Below are 21,807 nucleotides of genomic sequence, written 5' to 3' on the forward strand. Positions count from 1 at the left end.
GTAGGGATGGCCCTGGGTGCCCTAGGCTCTTGGAGGTCTCCTCTTCCTCCTCACTTTATGGGGTGTGGATAACACCTGGCTCACCTGCCCGGGGCAGCAGAATCTGGGGTATGGAGTTGAGCGTGTGGCAGCCGGGTCACGGGTAAAATCCCTTACGGGGGTCATCTGACGTGGCAGCTGCTAGACCAGCCGCCACCCACCACGCAGCAGGCCTGCTGAGCCCGGGATTCTCTTTCCAGGGATGGCACCCCGGGCAGCCAGAGTGTGGCTGAGAAGTTTGAGGTGGGCTGGGAGACGGTGATGGTGAGCAGCCACGGCGCGGTGGTGGTAAAGTGTGACGGCCGTGGCAGCGGCTTCCAAGGGACCAAGCTCCTGCACGAAGTGAGACGGCGGCTGGGCTTGCTGGAGGAGAAGGACCAGATGGAGGCCGTGCGGTGAGCACCCGCCCAGGAAGCAGGAGAGGCCGGGAGGGGACGGGGCTCCTCATGGGGGCAGCGCCGCAGTCACAGTGCGGGAATGCTTTTTCTCCATGCACACATTTTGCATGCAATTTGCTCTTACCTAAAATCTCTTGGCCATTCCAAAGAAGTTTCAAAGGAAACTTAGGAATCTTCTCCTAGGGACATTTATAACTAGTTTTCCCACTGCAGGGTAGATTGTTGAGTTGACTAAAACAAGGGGATAGAAATTGCCGGTTGGGTTGGCTTGGCTTTTCTGCGCTGTGGTCACTGACCCGGGCCAGTGTCCATGCATGTCTTTGCCATTTATCCCAAGGGGAGGAGAGAAGAGATCAGGAAGGAAGGACAGAAAAAGAGAAGGAATATGAATGGGGCTGGATCCGTGGAAATGGGTCACCCTCGTTACTGAGAGCAGGACCTCCATGCACATCCAGGTGGGGCCAGAATGCCCTCCCCGGCTCTGAGGAAGGGCAGGCTTTTGTTCTGTCATTCCTGTGCATCCCTATCACTGACTCAGCAAGAGCAACCGACATCACAGAAACAAAAGGAGGCTTAGCACCAAGGGGCAGATGCTCCAAATGACTTATTGAATCTTATTATTGCACTGGAAATAAAAAAAGACATCAAGACACTGCACCAGGCTGCAGCTGGCCTTCAGGCTCATTTTGTAGAAGAGTTTTCACAGTCTGATGGCACAGAGGACTGCAGCACTTACTCTAACTTCACCCCTTAGAGATGCTGCAGGAACAACTCAACGGACTGTGGACTTGGGTTCTGAGAATGACAAGAAGGCAGGGAGAAGCGCATCTACCAGGGACCCCCGCCGCGACCACGATCATCACCGTTATGGGCAGGGGAGCGTGAGGCTGGGCCCGGGCACACAAGGAGGGTGGAGCACAGAGCCCAGCTCAGTACATGTTTATTGACTGGAGGATGATAGGAAACCTGGCATCTCTGTACCTATTATACCAGGGTGCTTTGTGTGTTTGGAAATTTTTACTCAACTGACTTTGAAAACATTTCTCCTCATTTTGAAAAAGATTGACGGCCTCTGGTATGTACTCAGTGAATGGTCTTTCAATGGAAAACAATGAGCGTGTGAATGAATGGCCCCGCTCCTCCTCCAGGGAGCTATGAACTGGGTGATGGCAGACAAAGCAATTGCTTCAGAAACCCGTGTTGCAGGTGGGAAATACAGAGCGGGAGAGCTCTCAGGACACAGATACTCAGGGAAGGAGTGTCTGCCAGGATGCCTTTGCCTGGAAGTCAATGACTACAACAACACATGTGCACGTGCGCACACACACACACACACACACACACACACCCCTCAAATAAGGAACTATATTGGCTACAAAAGACACAGGGATGCCAGGTCTCAAGGTTGATGAATCCAGACACCAACAATGTCACCAAAGACCCAGACTCTCTCCGTCTCTCCGCCCAGCCAGCCATGATGGTCTCATCCTAAGCCGAGCCCTCAGTCAGGGGGTGGCCCTCAGTAGCACCTGGCTCCATGCTTCGTCATCTACCTCCAGCAGGTTGGGGAGGAAACCACTTTTAGAAACTTCCAGAAAGGAAAGGAAAGTCTCCCCAGAAGCAGACAGCAAACCTCTCCTTCCATCTCCCTGGCCCTCCCCTGCCCATTCCAGAACCTGCCACCAGTGAGACAGGTGCAGGCAGCCCCCCAGAGACCAAGTGGGTCCGTCTGACACCAGTGTGGGGCCAGCCCCTGAGCAGAGGACGTGGGGTGACAAGGGAACGCTGGGGTTCAGTGTGGAAGGAGGATGGGTGGGTGGCTGCTGGGTCAGCAGTGGGCAGTGCCAGCCACAGAGGACTCACTCCCAGGACACAGAAGCCGGCCCAGGCTGCGCTCTGGAGTAGAGTGGGCCTGGCTTCCTGAGTGGGGGCACGAGGGCTCTCCTGGCTTCCCGGACCTCCTCCTTTGGGTCTTTTCCATTTGTGTGTGGCTTCCCCTGCCATCTCCTGCTCTTTCCTCACCCCACCTGCTCTATCTCCTCCCAGGGAGGTTTGGAAGCCCGGGGCCTCCCCGCCATCAAGTGCAGGCCCAGGGGAAGGTCGCAGCACCCTCAGGCTCCCCTTCGACACTTGGCTCTGCCTGGCATCTTTCCCAAAGAGCACAGGAGTTAGAGGACAAAGGTGTTTCACACACACACACGTCGTGCCCTAAAAAGAAGGAATGGGCCCAACCATCTGTTCCAAAACAAGGCAGAACCTGTTCTGGAAAAAGTCAATAATGCCAACTCCTAAACCACCGAAGCTCAAAGAATGGGAGCGTGTGGACAACGGCAAAGCTTAGAGCCGTTGCCAAAGCACAGACTTTCTTAGGAAGCTGATGCCCAATGGCGCCAAGCCATAGAAAGCCTCCCTCAGCTCTCCCTAGGAACGAGGTCTGCATTTTCATTCATCAGAAAGAAATAGCCCAATTTGATCAGAACCCTAAAATCAGGAGCCTGACTCCTCCCACTCCCACAGTTCCCCCGTCCACCACCACCATATCCTCACCGAGGAGCCCACAGGGCCAGCCTCCCACGAGCAGCTGAGATGAGCTGTGGAAGGGAGCTCGTCCCACCCCTGTGGAAGGCAGCGGGCAGCTGTGTAAACCCGACTAGGGCCGGTGGGCTCCTGTCTCCTAGAGACAGGTTGTCTCTGGGCTCAACTTGGGATTTTCTTCACGATTTTTTCTTTTGGGTCCTATGTGCTCATGTGTACACACACAGACACCCTGGGCCATGTGCTAAGGAGCAGCAGAAATGCCTCATTTTTATTTATTCATTTGTTCACGTAGCTAGTGGAGGAAGCCAAAATAGTTATCCCCAAAATATTGAGACCTGCTAAGTGAAAGACACTGAAAACGCAGGGACTCTCTGCCTCTGCCCCTGTTTGCCAGGCGCCAGGACATCCATCCTTCCTTCCTGGGGACGGCACCTGCTCATCAGCCCAGAGAGGGCCCCAGCCATTGCCAGGGACTCTGGGGGCAGATTGCACTGCCTTCTCACACGTTCCCTCCTTTTAAAAGACTGGAGGCCGGGCACGGTGGCTCACGCCTGTAATCCCAGCACTTTGGGAGGCCCAGGTGGGCTGATCACCTGAGGCCAGGAGTTCAATCAAGACCAGCTGGCCAACACGGTGAAACCCCGTCTCTATTAAAAACACAAAAATCAGCCAGGTGTAATCCCAGCTACTCAGGAGGTTGAGGCAGGAGAATCGCTTGAACCTGGGAGGCAGAGGTTGCGGTGAGCCACGATCGCGCCACTGCACTCCAGCCTGGGCAATGAGCCAAACTCCATCTCAAAAAGAAAACCATAAATAAATAAAAGACTGGAGCTGCTCTCTCCTTTGCCTGGTCACTATGCTGAGAGTTATGTCTCTTTGTTAAAATACTGTGTAAACAGGGCCCCTAAGCCACTGCCTTGAGAGGCACTGGAACTGAGGCCCCCGCCACGTGGAGGGCACAGCGCACGCCAGGAAATCTCTTCTGGTTTGCCTCTTGTTCATCTGACTTTCATTTTCAGGATAGTGACAGTGTCTCGACCAGGAGCTCATAAGGGTTGAGAAAAGAAATTATATTTTCTCCTCTTTACTAGAAAATGTCTAAAAATATCTCTAACTCCACACTTGACATTATGGCTTGGCTTGAGGTAAAATCCAGACAGACAATAATTTCCATCTAACAAGCAACAAGCCCACAGCCTGCAGGTGTCCTGCTGCTGGTTGAGGTCCAGAAACTGGAAGGACCCCAGCCACTTCGTGGGGGAAGCAGAAGACCACAGTGCGGGGCAAGGTCCCAGCAAGGGTGAGGCAGGGACCCAGGCAGCACTGGCCCAGAGCACCAAGCGGCTGCTGCCAAGGCTGGGCCGTAGCAGGAAGCTCATGGGAAGAATCCCTCTGTGGCCAAACAGGTACAAGACAGGGGCCTCCTCCCAGGAATTGGGAACAGAAGGCTGTGCAGGTGGGATGGGGTCTCACTGGCTTGACTCTGAGCCCAGAAGCATAGAACCAGAGCTCCACAGATTCCTGCCGACCCCTAAGGCTCATCCCAGAGCCCGCATGCTTGGAGTCACAGGCTCTGGGTGGGGGCCCAATAGCAGCAGATGGACCCCATGCAACAGGGGCTGCGTCTCCCAGAAGGGGCTCTGCGGCTGTGGATTAACGGCTCGCGGTGGAGAAGCTTTTATACCTGGAAGTGCTACAGAGTTATTGCAAGGGTGCTTTGAGGTTTTAACGTGAACATGCTGACTTGGCACTAAATAAATAAAAGCAATAAATAATTATATTGGAATGCTAAGGTTGCTTTTTATTTGAAGAGGGGTTTTCATCCTTGAAATGGATGGAAAACATGGCTCTGGGCTACAAGAAGACAAAGTGCCAGCAGGATGTGCACTGAACCCTCTCTCCCCTCCTCAACCTCACAGGACGATGCTGAAGGAGCAGTACATTGACAGGACGCGCGTGGCCGTGTTCGGGAAGGTGAGTCTGCGCCACCCTGGTCTGAATACCCCTCAGTTCCAGTGTGGCCTGCACCATTACCCACGTCTAATCCTGATTTATTGAGAACGTCTGTGGTCTGCTGGTGAGCAAGTAATTTTTTAAAATCAAGAGCCTGGGTGCTTAGTGATTCCAGCCGTGGGAGGTTTCATTTGATCAGCTCATTTTTCTAAGTTTCTTTTTACATTATCTGGAAGGAAAGAGAAGGGAAGCCAAGTCCCCGCAGGAGAGCTCTAATACATTCCTAATGACTTTTCTCCCATCCATCTGCTGTAGCTCTTGGCATGGTAGCCAGGAAAGACGGGAAGCAGAATCTATTTCTGGATAACTTGATGTGGAGTAACAACGTTAATTACCATGTCTACTTAGACGGAAGCACAGGTGTGGGGAGGGTCGCGCAGTGAAGTGAACTCTCAAACCAGAGCCGCTCCCATCTGGTGGCCCTTGTCAGAAGGCTGTAGCCTGGGACAGCTCAGCTGTAGCTGAGGCCCACGGTTTGGAGTTAGGTCCCTGCACCGCCACCTACTATGGCCCTGGTACATGGCCCCTCATTCTCCTTAGCCTAGACCTGAGGCCTCTTGATCTCAAGAAGGCCAGCACACAGATGGGTCGGTATAGACCCATCTTCCCTCTGAGAGTGACCCTCAGCACAGGCCCTGCAGAGGAGGCCTTGCTGTGACAACCCCACAGGTGAAGGCTTGGACAAGTAATCAGCACAGTGCCTCTTACGTCATCGCCTCCAAAACCTCAGAGCCCAGCATGCACTGGAGACCCGGCCCTGCCCTGTGGGCTGCTCCCGGAAGCAGGGGATGCAGGATCCCTCCCATCACCTCCTCCTTACCTGCTGGAGGTGAAGCGGTCAGGAGGAGGGCCAGCGGCTTCTCTCCTTGTTCAGAGCCCGGGCACAGAGCCCTAGAGGTGCATTCCAGGTGCCTAGATGTCCACTCACTGCCTGTGAGGCCCGAAGCCACTGGGTCATTGGTAGGTGTAACTTGGGTGTCAATAGCCATCACCTCTCCCCACCCTCATGGAAGTGACTTCCCAGCAGACTGGCAGCTGAAAGGCAGGGAGCCTGGGCCGTGGTCAGTCTTTTCCAGTCGTCACTGTGCCCCAAATGCACATGGATGCCACTCCTGAGGGCCTGGCCTCCTTCCTGTGCCTTGCATATAGTCCATCCACTCAGAGCCTTTCATAGTTCACTTCTGGACACAGAGAGGCTTTCTCAACAGGCAGCTCGTCCAGAAGCACAGGCAGCCGAGGTGCCAAAGGGAAAGGGGACCCTGTGCACCTGTCAGAGCACAACTGATGCACCCCCACACGCTGTACCCCCGCACTCAGCTCCGCCGAGGACATCTGTCTGAGCTCCGTGCTGGGGATCTTTCCTTTGCCATTCTGCCCAGTGGATCCCGGGCGTCTTTCCAGAGCATAAGCATCTCTGTTTTGTTTTAACAAGCCTTAGATAGAGGTCCGTAGATCCCACAATGGTATTTCTCCTCTGAAGAATAAAGTGTCAATCCTTTTAGTGGCTTAGCATGTTGTGGCCTGTCCATTCTGTTTCCTCCTCGCATGTGCCCCAGTGATCTGGCTGCAGCCTTTGTCAGGCATCGCGGGACCTGGGACACAGAGCCCAGGGGAGCAGCAGCCACCCTGCACCCAGAGGTGACCTGGAGAGCAAGGGGGCACCTGTGCATTATGTTCTGCAGTTTCCCCCCCGACACCGAAAATCCCCCCTGCAGAAGATTGCCTGTCTCTCATTTAAACCAGAGCAGGCCGCGTGGCCCTGCAGGAAAATGAGATTTAAAGAAAACGAAGAATGACAAGTAAGGACGTGTGGAGTTCACTGACAATAAATATTATTTGTCAGAAAATGAAAATATTCTTTCATTGTCATTAGACAAGGTGCCTCTGCCCTATTAAGGGAACACACCGGAACGATCGTACAGGTCATAAATGGTTGATCTTGGGGGAGTTTGGCATGACCTGCGCTTCACGGTCTCAGTCAGGTACCTGGGTTCTCTACACTCCATGCTCCCACCAACACGCATGCTCACAGACTCACATACACATGGATGCTCACCCATACACATGCTCACACACACATGCTCACCCATACACCTGCTCACACACATGCTCACCCATACACCTGCTCACACACATGCTCACCCATAAACATGCTCACACACACATGCTCATACATGTTTACCCATACACATGCTCACACACACGATTACATACACCTGCTCACACATACACGATTACATACACCTGCTCACACACACACACATGCTCACAAATTACATACACATGCTCACACATACACATACATGCTCACAAACACGATTACATACACCTGCTCACACAATTACCTACACCTACTCACACACACATATGCTCACACAATTACATACACCTGCTCACCCATACACACACATGCTCACATGATTACATACACATGCTCCCACATACATGCTCACGCTCACGATTACATACACATGCTCACACACATGCTCGCCTATACACATGCTCACACACGCTCACACACATACACACGATTACATACACATGCGCACATACACGATTACATACACATGCTCACACATACACACATGTTCACACAGGCTCATACACATGCTCTTACACATACATGCTCACACATACACGCTCACACACAGGCACACATGATCACACATACACAGGTTTGCACAAGTTTACACACATACTCATACACACATGATCACACAGGCATACACACATGCTCACATATGCACACGCTCTCACATACATGTATAGGCACACACAGGATTACACATGCTCACACGTGCTTATACACATACATACACCCATGCACATGTTCACACGTTTATACACACATATCACACATACACACACCCATATACTCACACACACGCTGCCACATGCTCTGTCTCTCACACATACCTGACAGTTCCGTGCTGTCCCCTGTTTCCCTCGGGGTCTTCCCTTTGGAGGCTGCAGCTCGTCTGAGCATCCAGCCTTGAAGGCACCGAGCAGGCAAGGAGGTAGGGCTTTTCTCTGGGGAGGCCTGCACTGCAGTACGGCTTCCTCATCCCCACCAAGGGCAGGGAAGGGCAGGAGTCTAGGACTTACCTGAATACAGAACACCTGGGAGCGTCTGTCTCGTGTCGGCCTTGTGCTGAGCATGTGCAGACCAGGACTTGCGCCCTAAGCCACTTGTTGGCCCCTCCCTCAGAATCATGTGCAATGGCTTGGGCCTCACCCACAGACAAGGGAGGCGGTAAGAAATGCCGTAAAGAGACGCTGAGCCTGAAGGACAGCACCTTACACCTGTGCAGTCCACACTTGCCTTTCCAATTCGCCGTCGCATTTCATCCTCACGTCCCTTGACACCAAGGCTCAGAAGCAGGGAAGGCGCACATCGCATAATGCTGAGTTGGAAGGGAGTTTGCTTTTCATCTCTTGTTACTGCCCCGTGAACAACTTTCCAAGTGACACATTTTGTAAAAGGAGAGAACTTGCATGGAACTGGCTGCTCTGGGGCTGTCTCCCTGCCCGAGGCTGCTTCATGCTGAGTTACTGCCAGGACTCCTAACTTTCTTCTCTCTGCGCTTTCTCCAGGATTACGGTGGCTACCTGAGCACCTACATCCTCCCAGCAAAGGGAGAAAATCAAGGCCAGACATTCACCTGCGGCTCTGCTCTCTCTCCAATAACAGACTTCAAACTCTATGGTAAATAGCCCTGCAGGACCAAGCGATGGGCCCTGCTCCCGCCCCGCCCCGCCCCACCCCGCCCCGCCCCGCCCCCTGGCTGCGTGGCCCCACAGCCCTCCCTTCAGCACCACCGTCCCTCTAACCACAGGCGCCTCCAGGCCACAGTCACCACCTTGGGCTGATGGAAGAACCCGGGGAAGGAGAGGGAAGGTCTCAGGTGATATGTTTTGAATGAAAGTGGTCAATCCCCTGATGGCTACAAATCACATCCCAATGAAGACCACAAGTTGGAAACAGCTAGTATTCCGCTGGCAGCAGTGGGGGCGAGGAAGCCAGGGTGTGCAGGAGGGGAGCAGGTGCCACAGGCCCTGCCGGGCCGCCCTCCTTCTCTGCTCCCAGAAGAATCCGAGCAGGGCCCTGCCCTGAGTTCTATGCCTGGGCATGGGTATTTGGTGCACAGGTGTTACCAAATAAGGAAGGGATGGTTGGGAGGGAATTGCTACCATAGAGCAATTCAATGAGGTCCACGTGGCTCAGCTCTGCCTTCCTGACTCCCTGGCCATGCAAATGGCACCTGGTCAGCACCTGTCCTCAGAGAATATGGCTCTCCATGGGCACAAGGCAGAGATGGGGTCAGGCTTTCAGGGTGACCTGCTGTGGGGACCAGATGGAGATGAGCCCACCCAGGTGTGGGAACCAGACCTCTGTCCAGGCACAGAAGGGCTTTGCTGTGTTTGGGGGTTCCAGGCTCCTGCATTCTCCTCCTTATGGTCACCCAACCCTTTTTCTCTGAACCTGAGCTCTGTGACCTGAACCCATTTCTTAGAATATACAGAGAGGTCTTTTCTATGGCTCCGAGAACTTGAATTCAGGTCAGGGCTCCGTGGCAGCCAGGCTGTTCCCTCCAGCTGTCTCCACCCTAAGCAGCGCTGGCAAGTGAGGTGGAAATGGAGGGGGCTTCCTGCTGCTGGTCCACTGCAGCCCTGCCAGAGCCTGACATTCCCTGCAGGTTGGAGGAACAAGTCCAGCCCCCATTGCCACACCTAGCCCCAGCCCTGCTGTGCTGGCCGAGCCCTGTAGACACCGCCCAGCAAGGCAGGGACCATGGTGGGCCCAGCAGTCTCCTGGCTGGTGCAGCCAAGTCTCCCAACACCTTCACAGCGGGCTCACTCCAGTGCAAATTTCAACTCATACAGGAACTCTCCTGGTCCAAAATGTGAATCATGTAAGAGGAATCTCCCCTCAGGAATGCAGGTGCCACCTTCAAATTGAGTGAGACTTTCTTAATTCTTTCATCATGCTGTTTCAGATTTGTCTGATTCAAATGCACATAAATCTGAATCAGATTGTCTGATTCAAATGCACACAAAAGCTGCCATCATGTCTTGATGGGTCACTGTGCCCAAAACTAGCCAGTCCTCTTTATTGTCTCCTGGGCGCCCTCAGGCTTACCCTGCAGGCCAGGGGCACTGTGCAGAGCCCTTTCGACCCTCAGCCCTGGGAGAAGCCCCTGACACTCCTCCTGTCACCCAGCTGACCGCAGGGCCTCAGGCAGAACCAAGAGCAGGGATGTGCCTGGACTTTTTAAAAAATAAGTAAATCTTGATGGAAATGTGCTCTCTTACCACCCATGCCCTTCCTAAGTGTTGAAGGAGGAGGTTATCCTACTTATTTAGGAATCAGATTAACTGGGTTTTGCTTAATTAAGGTTCTGCGGTGCTGATGAAAATTGCAACACCGGCACTCACACACGTTAAGGTTCCCGTTGTACCGCCTGATGCCCCTTGTAAAGACCCAAATGATTTAGGTGGTGTTTTTAAAAAACCAACAATCTGCCACACAAGTGGCAAGTGGGAATGAGCCTGAGTCCCCACCCCGCACCCGGCCCAGGGCCCTCCTTAGAGTTTGGGGGCTGCGCTCACAGGGCCTCGAAGCCAGCGGTAACCTCCCTCCCTTTGCTTCCGTGCAGCCTCTGCGTTTTCCGAGAGGTACTTGGGCCTCCACGGACTTGACAACAGAGCATACGAGGTATGTATGGGCACAACTAGAGAATGTGATGAGACCAGTCAGCCTCTGCCACAGTCTCCCAGCCTGCCCTGGCTGTATGGCCCACTCTGCCTTCCCCAGCCCCATGCTTCTCCCTCACCAGCACCAAAGCCCACTCAGAAACCTCCGAAGGATCATTCCGCCAGACCGTGGATTGAGGTTAACCTGGCCTCTCTGGGTTCCGCCTGATTTCCCGTTGTACGACTTGAGGGATGAGGAAGAAAGTAAGAGGATATTTGATGGCGGAGTCAGTCCCAGCGTCCATGGATACCTGATGTGCACAGGACTCCTGGCTCTCCCTACAGCCAGAGCTGTGCTGCTGGGGGAGAGTGAGCTTTTTTTTTTTTGAGATGGAGTCTTGCTCCATTGCCCAGGCTAGAGTGTAGCGGCATGATCTCGGCTCACTGCAACCTCTGCCTCCCAGGTTCAAGCAATTCTCCTGTCTCAGCCTCCCAAGTAGCTTGGATTACAGGCACACGCTGCCATGCCCAGCTAATTTTTGTATTTTCAGTAGAGACGGGGTTTCACCGTGTTGGTCAGGGTGGTCTCCAACTCCTGACCTCAGGTGATCCACCTGCCTCAGCCTCCCAAAGTGCTGGGATTACAGGTATGAACCACCACCCCTGGTCCGAGAGTGAGCTCTTGACTGAGGAGCAGAAGGCCTCTCTGATGCGACCTCCTGGTCAGACCTGTTGATTTGGTGCAGCTGTCAGACACGGCATTTCTCCAGCTGTGTGCAGGGAGGGAGGCCAGAGCTCCTGGCCGAGGCAGCACTGCGTTTTCAGAGTGGAAACTTGGACAAAGGAACTGAGTCCGACCAGGGAGTCAGCTCCCTGAGGCTCCAGGTGAAATGATGGCCCTCTGAGGCTACCTGGAGTTGGAGGAAACTCTTCCTTTTTCCCTTCTTCTCTTCCACCCCCTCCTCTTCCAAAAAGGGAGTTAATGTGGGGGAAAGCTGGGTGTGGTGTATTAGTCCGTTTTCATGCTGCTGATAAAGACATACCTGAGACTAGGCAATTTACAAAGGAAATAGGTTTAGTGGAGAACTTACAGTTCCACGTGGCTGGGGAAGCCTCACAATCATGCTGAAGGCAAGGAGGAGCTGGTCACATCTTACACGGATGGCAGCAGGCAAAGAGAAAGCATGTGCAGGGAAACTCTGCCTTATAAAGTCATCAGATCTCGTGAGATTTATTCATTATCATGAGAACAGCAGCACAGGAAAGACCCACCCCCATGATTCATTCATCTCCCACTGGGTCCCTCCCACAACTCGTGGGAATTATGGGAGCTACAAGATGAGATTTGGGTGGGGACACAGAGTCAAACCATACCACTGGGCTTCTGACATCTGCCCTGCATTTCTTTGCAGATATAAGGCATCCCGGTTCTCCGGGAACTTAGTGTTTTCAATACACTTCACCTACCTTCTCAGTCAGGTTTCCAAGCAGAACACCTGGCTCCCTGCAGTGCAGCCCCCTAACTCTGTCCCCTTGCCCCCGCATGTGCAGATGACCAAGGTAGCCCATCGAGTCTCCGCGCTGGAAGAACAGCAGTTCCTGATCATTCATCCCACTGCCGATGGTAAGGACTGAAAACGTGAATTCACTGTGTATCTGGTAAGAGCCTCCTCCTTGATGGCACCATGGGTTTTAACAAATGTCTTCCTCTCTTTTTTTTTTTTTTGCACAGAAAAAATTCATTTCCAGCACACAGCAGAACTCATTACACAACTAATTAGGGGAAAGGCTAATTACAGCTTACAGGTACAGTACGCATGTTACTCTGTTTTGAACCTGGAGCAAGACATTCCTTTCACGGAGAAAGACCTGACGGGTGTTCAGGGCCTTCTACTGCAGCAGACACGCCTGTGCTGTGGTGGTCGGTGATGAGCAGGGTCCCAGCAGGTTGGAAAATCAGCACATGCTCAACGTTTTCTTATAATTAATGATAGCTCCGCTCTGTACTTCAGTCAGGTTTAAATCCCTTTAGGACAACCATCTCCCCGTACTCCCACCCCAGCCCTGCTCCCCTCCTCTGGGCAGTGAGAAGAACCAAGCCAGCACCTACCCTGCCCAGCAGTGTGGCTGGGGCTATCCCGGTGTGGAGAGTGGGACTGTTGTTCTGGGTTGGTGAGAGTGGTGCTGGTGGGCCCTGAGCCTTGCCCCACTGCTTCCCTCTGACCAACACCACATGTTACTACACACTAGCAGGATGTCCTGGGGCCATTAGTAGCTAGGCAGTAGTGAAAGAGGGGTACTCTTCCCAGAACTGAACTCACTTTCCCACAACCAACCCGTGGCCCGTCCACAACAGCATCAAGTGCTGACCCAGCAGCCTCAAACCTGGGCTCTTCCCAGCAGTGCACAGGGATGTCTCTGGAAACTTCTGCCATTTCCTTCCTGCCTTCTGCTCCTTTGGTGGAACAGGTATGACCCAATGGTCTCTTCAGGTCCAACATGAATGGGAGAGCTCCTTGGGGACAGATGACAGGCAGGCACCCTGCCTTCCTCAGAGAGCTCTTGCCCTGGGCTGATCACTGCCTTGGCCTCCAGCATCCCTGCCTGTGGAAGGGAGGGACCACCTGTGGGCTTGATCAGGCAGGGAGAGCTCCAGCCAGAAGGGAGTTGGACCCCAGTGTGGATGAAGAGGGGCAGAAGGACGGGGTTACACCACACTTGAGTTCCCTTGTGAAAGACATTCAGATTTCAGACTTTTTCAAAGTAAGTGTGGCAGTTGCATGGCAGTGTTAAGCACACTGACCATGGAAGCTCCAAAGGTCCATCTGTATGTGTTCATGTGGGCAACTCCCCAAGATACGGGGCGAGCTAAACCCCCCAGGTACAGAGCAGCCTGCATCGCTGCAGGCTCCACGGGTTTCAGGGAGCAGGACCCACCCAGGGACACACGTGGGCGCAGCAAAAGCCTTCACAGACACCCCATGCATCTGGAGCCAGGCCCAGCCCCAGGTAAGAACACGGGAGACGGGGGCCTGAGGCAGGAGGAGAAAGCTTCCTGCCCATACCCTCTTGTACTACTTGATGTTTTAATGACATATCATAGCCTAATGACAGCATTAATAAATACTTCAAAATAAAGATGAATTTCACCCTCCAAAAACATACAAGGACGGCAGGAAGAGGCAGTCTGGTGTCATAGAAAGATATAGGCTTTGGGCCAGATGCAGTGGCTCACACCTGTAGTCCCTGCACTTTGGGAGGCTGAGGTGCGGGGATTGCCTTGAGCTCAGGAGTTTGAGACCAGCCTAGGCAACAGAGCAAGACCCCATCTCTACAAAAAGTTTTTAGAAAATAGCCGGACGTAGTCATGTGTACCTGTGGTCCCAGCTACACAGGAGGCTGAAGTGGGAGAATCACTTGAGCCCAGGAGATTGAGGCTGCAGTGAGCTATGGTCACACCATGGCATTCCAGCCTGGGCGACAGAGTGAGACCCTGTCTGAAAAAGAAAAGAAAAGAATAAGATGCAGGCTTTGAATCCCTGCACGTGCACAGATGGTTCATGGTGCTCCTAGGAGATGGTGGCATCACTGCATTGGCAGTAGAATAATTAGCCATCATCCTATTGGCATCTGGGATCGAACAAGCCCACATTCCAGGCCTCATTCTAAGCACACCACGGCTATAAGATTGTTTAATTCTCACAAAGTGTCATGAGCTGGAGTCTGTGATTATCCTCCCCACCCGACACACCTGGAATCCAAGGCTCAGGCAAGTTAACCGTCCACAGTCACACAGGGAGTAGCCAGGACGCAAAATCTGTGGGGTGGGCCCGTGGGCACCCAGGACAGCATGCAGCCCTTCCACGGGAGTTTCCCACACTCAGAGTGTAACTGAGAGAGCATAGGAGTGTAATGGCGCAATCTCGGCTCACAGCAACCTCCGCCTCCTGGGTTCAAGTGATTCTCCTACCTCAGCCTCCCGAGTAGCTGGGATTACAGGCACGCCCCACCATGCCCAGCTAATTTTTGTATTTTTAGTAGAGACACGGTTTTACCATGTTGGCCAGGCTGGTCTCGAACTCCTGACCTCAAGTGATCCGCCCGCCTCGGCCTCCCAAAGCACTGGGATTACAGGCATGAAATTCTATTTCTTTTCAGAGCCTGACACCCTGAAAACTTGGGCTTCAGCTCTGTAGTCCCTAAGCTTGTATCCATGTTGCAAATTCAAGCAAGCAGATCCGGACTGTAGAGTGTTGAATGAAGAGCTTCCCAATGTTTTCACCCAGTTCCCACTGAGCATTTGCTGTGCCTGGAGAGGGCTAGGCACCGGGGGCGTGGTGGTGTTTGAAGGCTGGTTGGCTTCACGAATGGGTGGTGCATGTCCACGCTAGGGGAGGTGCCCCTCTGACTGGGACAGCCAGGCAGATCTCCCAGGAGGAAGAGGCACTTCCATCAGGAGTGGCATGGTTAGCAAACCCACTTCATCAACTACAATCCAGCCCCGGACAGGGCCCAGGTTTCACTAAGCTCCACACCTTCTGTGCGTTCCCGTCCCCTGGGGAGGGTATACCTGGGAGAGTAATTTCTCCGTGCCTTCCTTGCAGATTTACCCAGACGAAAGCCATTACTTTACCAGCTCCAGCCTCAAACAGCATCTGTACCGGTCCATCATCAACTTCTTCGTGGAATGCTTCAGGATCCAGGACAAACTGCCGACAGTCACAGCGAAAGAGGACGAGGAGGAGGACTAACCTCAGGTCGCTCTAAGCACAAACGTGGCTCTTTCTACAACAAGATGCAACCGAGGGATTTCCCTGCCCTCCCTCTTCCCTCGGAGGGGCGGGGCGGGGCGGGGCCGGGTGTTCCATAGCATGGGTGTCTCGGATGCCGAAGGCAGTTTTGCCTGGGAAACAAGCTCCTTCCCCGGGGTCATCACTCACGGCCTCCATGGCACCAGGGACAACGCTGTCCCCGCAGCAGCGCCTCCTCCGGGCGCCCGAGAGACCGGCACACCATGGCCCCTCCCCCAGGGAACAGAGCAAAGGATGGTGGCCGCAGACCCCACGCGAGCCCACAGGACACCGGCCCCTAGATTCCAGCCACCAAGCGGAAGCATGAGACCCGCCCACACTAGCCTCTGTGTTCCCGTTAGCGGCATCACACCCTGTCTCATGTCACAGTGCCATGGACGCAGCAGTTACAGCACAATTGTTTTAGCAGTGCGTGTTCATATATGGGCTTGCTACTTCCTGTAATTAGGACGTTCAACATGGTGAGGGGCTACAAGAAAACCCTTTTCTGTACAGAGTCTTACTGTAGCTACGCTAATGGTTAACCTGATAGAATTAACTCGTATTTTTCTATGGTTTTAACCTGATGCTCCACTGTCTCAGTCATGGGGTTGTTTTGCTGTTTGGGGTTTGGCCTTGTTTCGCTTTCCTTTCTCCAGTCCACGTGTAGACTTTGCGCTTGTTTGGATGAAGAAGCAGATCGGATGTAACTGCTCCCTCCTCAAGGTTGTCTTCAGACGTCTTGGAGACGTTCCTAAACACTGAGGGGGAAGACAGCCAATAGCACCCATTAAAAGAAGTACCTAAATAAAACCTCTCTCCCACTCAGCTATGCTAGGGCTTGGCTGTAGGTGTGCACTGTCTATTTACATCCGTCCTTACAACCATCCTTGTCCTCCTTGGTACCGTATCAAGCTCTTTCCCATGACATTTGGTTAAAAAAAAAACAAACAAAAAAAAACAAAAAAGACAAAGCGTCAACTCCACCCGCAGGCCTGCTGTGTGTGCTCAGGCCACAGGAGTCCTGAGGGTTCTGTGGGCCTGCACGCATCCCTCTCCCATCGTGGGGGTGGCTCCGTGACCTTCCTGCCACGAGCAGGAGGTTGATGATGTGCTACGTTAGCCTTGTAAGATACACCCCCACCAAATGTGCGGCCGGTGTTCCCAGTGTATATTTCATTCTGTTGTATATAAAGGAAGCAATGTGTGTCAGGCCTCTGTGCAGTCAACCCAGCCTCCTCCCGCCAGTGCTAACCCCGTGTTGAGCCTGCATGCTGACACTGTGGCTGATCTGGACTCTAGAAGTGCTAGTTTGAAATATATCCATTACCGTCATTTCCTTTTGAGCTTGTGGACAAGCTGAATGTCAGGACTGACTTCTCCAGCTCCCAGCCCTGCGGGGGTGTCCTTGGCATCCCATCAGCAGAGGAGATGCGTCCCTGTTGCATTTTGGCGTTTGGGGCTTTGGGTTTATCCACATGAGCTCTGAACGTCCGTTATAGTTAGGGTGATTGGAAGGTCTCCATCACTGGGTGTTTTAAAGGTGATTCACCACCATTTGTGAAAGGACCAACGTGCTGATAAACAGGACCGATCCGAGTGCTACATGACTGTGCGTTTGCTATTTCAATGGGCCTGAACGACTACAGAGCCAGCTAGGTCTGGAAGGGGAAGCCAGCTCTGGCCACGACATCTGGTCGGAGGGAAGTGGGGATGTGGCATGGTAGCGTCTGTTCATCCATGGAATAAAACATTATTTTACCACTCGGATTGTTCCTTTCTTGCTCATCCTCCACCATCGCACCTTAGAAAGTGTGCTAGGCTTCAGGAGACTTTCAGAGAACCCACTGGGCCCCTCCAAGACAGATGCATGGCCACAAGAGCCTGTTGTGTGCCAAATGAAGGTTGCATCCATGGTTGCAGCAGTCTGGGTAATAGAGAAGGACGCAACCAGTCAAATATATCAAAGCCCCAAATCAGTCCAAGAAAACAAATTTGAATTTTGTCTTGGGAGTCTTAGGGTGGAGACGCAGAGCTATTCCCTAACCCTGAGAGTGAAATTGATTCTCAGTGGAAGCCATAGTATTGCCCACTAGAAAACTTTAATTTTTTTTTTTTTTTTTTGTAGAGATGGGGTTTCACCATGTTGCCCAGGCTGGTCTTGAACCCCTGGCCTCAAGTGATCCTCCTGCCTCGGCCTCCCAAAGTGCTGGGATTATAGGCGTGTGCCACCATGCCTGGCCTAGAAAACTTTAGAAAAATGTCTCCATCTGTTGGAAATGTATCCGCTCTTATCAATGTCGATGTAAACATGGCCCAGCCTGAAAGCCAAGGGATTGATTTAATTAATTAATTAATTAATATTTCCCAACCATGGAGCAGCTGCTGCCTCAGAGATGGGGAATCAGTCCCATCAGCCCCGCTGAATTAGCTGATTCTTGTCACCCTCTGGATCAAGAATCATGGAAAGAATGGGGTGGGTGGAGAGGAGGAGTTAAAAAGGAAAAAGAAATAATCAAATGCGAAAGGAGATTTTTAAAAACCAGACACAGCAGAGGCCATCTAAGTCTAACATACTCATTCCCCCCAAACAGTATCTCTGTGAGCCACCCTGGCCCTCTCCCTGGTCTCGCCCCAGAACGAGGCCAGTGCCCCCATCCCAGCTTTCCATCCCTGAGTCCTTCCCCCGGACCAGGGCTCGATTTGTGGATAGGGGTTGATGGTTTGCTCAAGAAGGTGCATTTTCCCACTTTGGAAAACACTGAGTGTGGAACGACGAGCTAGGCCTGGCCCTGAGAACAAGCGTTGGCCGCAACCAGCAGGGACCACTCTGGTTCCCACTTGGAGAAGCTTTGGTCTTTCCCCAGCTCTAGAATGGCTTTGGGAAGACACCGGCGTGGCCTCACCAGGCCGCCGCGGCTGTGGTTGCTGTGCCTGCCTGGCTCAAATCCCCCACTGCAGCCTTCTCTGTGTGTTCAAACTGCACGTGCGTGGCACAGTACAGTGCTACTTGTATTTCCGTTTTAAATTAGGTTGTTTTTTTTTTTTTTTTTTTGAGATGGTATGTCGCTCTGTCACCAGGCTGGAGTGCAGTGGCACAATCTCAGCTCACTGCAACTTCTGACTCCCTGGTTCAAGTGACTCTCCTGCCTCAGCCTCCCGAGTAGCTGGGATTACAGGCAAGCGCCACCACACCCAGCTAATTTTTTGCATTTTTAGTAGAGACGGAGTTTCACCATGTTAGCTAGGATGGTCTTGATCTCCTGACCTTGTGATCCGCCCCCCTCAGCCTCCCAAAGTGCTGGGATTACAGGCGTGAGCCACTGCACCTGGCCTAAATTAGTTTTAATACTGAACTTCCAACCAGGCAGCTATGGAATTCCCAAAGCACCATCAGGTTTCTCAGCACCCAGCTCCAGGCCCACAGCCCAACTCCTGGGCTGCCTGGGGCATCTCTGAGGCCACGGGCCATCAGGTTCACAAAGACATGCACTTGGGGGGACCTCCATCCCCACTGGCCTGAAAACATGCTCCTTTCCCTCCTGCCTGACCCAACCCACCCAGAAGCAGTGATTTAAGGGATTGATTGCTTTCGGGAAGCCCCCATTAAAATCCCCTCTGTCACAGAAGAGCCCGGAAGGGCATTTTCAGAAGCTCCCTTGGTGCTCCCTCCTGGTACACAGCTGCGTGTTCGTAGGAAGAGATGGGTGCCTGGTGAGAGCCTGGATGTGCCCACGGACAAGCGCCAGGCCATAAATCAGGGCAGGGCTCCAACCTGCACCTGCAGACACTGCCCCGGGGCCAGGCATGGCCTCTGCAGCAGTTGGTCCCAGAGGTCAGGATTTGAGCGGTAAATACCAGCTTACCTTATTCTCAGCCCTGCTTCTAACTGAGGACCAACTGGGAAAAGCCAGATACCCACAACCAATCTCCTGGGACGCCCTGCTTCTGAGCGCCTCCAGCTTCCCACTCCAGCAGCCTCCAGCCAGAGCATCCCTGGAGCCTCCTTTTCTCCACCGTGAAGCTCACCCACCCCCAGTCCGAACGCAGGTAAGAGCAGCGAGCCCCTTGCTGGAGAAAGCTCTGGATAAGCAGCCTCTGCTCACACTCATTTTAGTGCAGTCTTAGCCTTAGCCGCCATAGTGAAGTCCCATAGACTGGGGGCTTAAATAGTAGGACTTGATTTCTCACAGTTCTAGAGCCCAGAAGTCTAAGATCATGGGGCCAGCACACTCGGTTCCTGGTGAGGGTTCTCTCCCTGGTTTACTATCGACCGTCTTCTCCCTCTGTCTGCACGTGGCAGAGTGAGAAGGAGCGAGAGGGAGCAAGAGCATGAGAAGAGACTTCTCTGATGTTTCTTCTTACAAGGCACAAATCCCATCATGGGGGACACACACTGATGACCTCTTCTAACCCTAATCACTTCCCAGATGCTCCATCTCTAGCCATCACACCGGGGCTTAGGGCTTCAACAGTGAATTTGGGGAAACATAACATTCAGTCTGTCACAGGTGGTCTTTGTTTATTTTCACACTGGCATTCCAGGGAGAAAATAGGTGTTCTTTTATTTCAGAGAAGAGTTGCTGAGGGGCCTCTGGGGACTCTGAGGCCAGGGAAGGAGGGAGGCAGAGGAGGCGGACAGAGCCTCAGGAGACTGACCTCCCTGCTGGGGCTTCCCAGGGGTCCAGACAGGCAGACGGGCAGCCTTCCAGGGCTGCTCCCGAAGGCCTGGCTTCCCCTCTGCAAACCACAAGCTCCAAAATGGTCATTCTCCATCTGAACTCAGCCAGTGACACTATACAGATAGGGAATCTGAAGCCCAGAGAAGGCAAGGAAGTTGCCCAAAACCACGCAGGAAGCAGTCACAGTCCTGCATTCCTTCCGCCCTTTTTTCCTGCTGTGTTTTCTTCAATGATAAACTCACAAGTCCTGGCCTCAGGGCCCCGGGAGTAGTAGCCAGCTGCCTTTCTCCACAGAGCCGGGCTGGGGGGGTCTAGCATGATCCCTTGGGGTGCTCGTCCTCACCCGTGTGGGTGCCCCAAGCACAGTCTCCAGCCAACATGGAGCCTGGCTCAGTGGACATGGGCGTCAAGATCCAGGCTCTGAGAAAACCACAGAGCTATGGGCCCTTCCAATTCCTATCCAGCCAGGGATCCTTTCTAGAAATTCTCTTTTTTTTTCCAACTTTTTTTTATTTTATTTTTAATTATTATACTTTAAGTTCTAGGGTACATGTGCACAACGTGCAGGTTTGTTACATAGGTATACATGTGCCATGTTGGTGTGCTGCACCCAATAACTCATCATTTATATTAGGTATTTCTCCTAATGCTATCCCTCCCCTCTACCTCCACCCCACGACAGGCCCCGGTGTGTGATGTTCCCCACCCTGTGCCCACGTGTTCTCATTGTTCAATTCCCACCTATGAGTGAGAACATGCGGTGTTTGGTTTTCTGTCCTTGCGATATTCTGCTCAGAATGATGGTTTCCAGCTTCATCCATGTCCCTACAAAGGACATGAACTAGAAATCCTCACTGATCGGCTTACCAACACCCAATGCACAGCCATAAGGTAGCTCTGTGTTGATTCCCAGAGTGGGATCGGAAGTGGCCACAAGTTCAAGGAGACACGTAAACAAACAGAAGAGCCGGGTCAGCCACCCGACTCTGTAACCTCCCGCCGGGAGAAAGTGCGTGCCACACACTCAGCATGGGCCTGGCCCACCGTGGGTGTGCCAGCAATGAACACACTGCCGCCTTGCCCACCCAAGTAAAGGGAACCCCAGAAAGCCGCAATCTTTGTCTGTTTTGTTCACTGCAGAAGCCTCAACACATAGAACCATGTTCACGATCAGAGGGAAGGGGAGGGTCCCACCTGGGTCACATCACGGTCTGGGGGTCTGCAAGAAACAGGTGGATGCTGGCGGTGACCAGAGCCGCCGTGTCCACGGTTCCCTCGGTGGGAATGTGCTCTGTGCGTCCGTCGGGCTGGCTCAGAGGCTCACAGAAGCCCTTTCAACACTGTGCAGAGCCAGGTGGACAATAAAATGTTTGGGAAAGAGGAGAACCATTTTCAAAATGATATGAATATATTTAAATCCATTAAAATGTTTCATTTGACATACATTCGTTTATCTTCAACCTCTTCATGAGCTCAGTGAGTCGAGTTCTGTTAGCTTCCATGTGTAAACCACAAGCATAGGTACGGTAGTATAAAAACCTAAACGTCAGGAATGGAACAGGGCCCGAAAGACCGTCATGAAGCCATCTGAATGGGAGTCCTTTCCGAGTTCTCCACGTATTCCTAGTCATTTACAGTTGTCTTGCCCACAAC

At 52.8% G+C, this 21,807-nt stretch overlaps 1 protein-coding gene across 4 annotated transcripts in view; it reads left to right on the plus strand.

The window, feature by feature from the left end:
* The window catches only part of DPP6 (dipeptidyl peptidase like 6), a 1,146,878-nt gene extending 1,129,641 nt beyond the window's left edge, over nt 1-17,237 (plus strand). For all 4 annotated transcript variants that reach the window (XM_063708874.1, XM_019031374.4, XM_019031372.4 and 1 more), the window contains 7 exons: nt 240-434; nt 4,895-4,949; nt 8,583-8,694; nt 10,646-10,704; nt 12,234-12,306; nt 12,415-12,488; nt 15,287-17,237. In XM_063708874.1, coding sequence (XP_063564944.1) covers nt 240-434; nt 4,895-4,949; nt 8,583-8,694; nt 10,646-10,704; nt 12,234-12,306; nt 12,415-12,488; nt 15,287-15,433 — 715 coding nt within the window. In that variant the 3' untranslated portion in view covers nt 15,434-17,237. The remainder of the gene's footprint in view (nt 1-239; nt 435-4,894; nt 4,950-8,582; nt 8,695-10,645; nt 10,705-12,233; nt 12,307-12,414; nt 12,489-15,286) is intronic.
* The last annotated feature ends 4,570 nt before the right edge of the window (nt 17,238-21,807 follow it).

Source organism: Gorilla gorilla, chromosome 6, assembly GCF_029281585.2.
Source record: "Gorilla gorilla gorilla isolate KB3781 chromosome 6, NHGRI_mGorGor1-v2.1_pri, whole genome shotgun sequence".
Taxonomy (NCBI): Eukaryota; Metazoa; Chordata; class Mammalia; order Primates; family Hominidae; genus Gorilla; species Gorilla gorilla.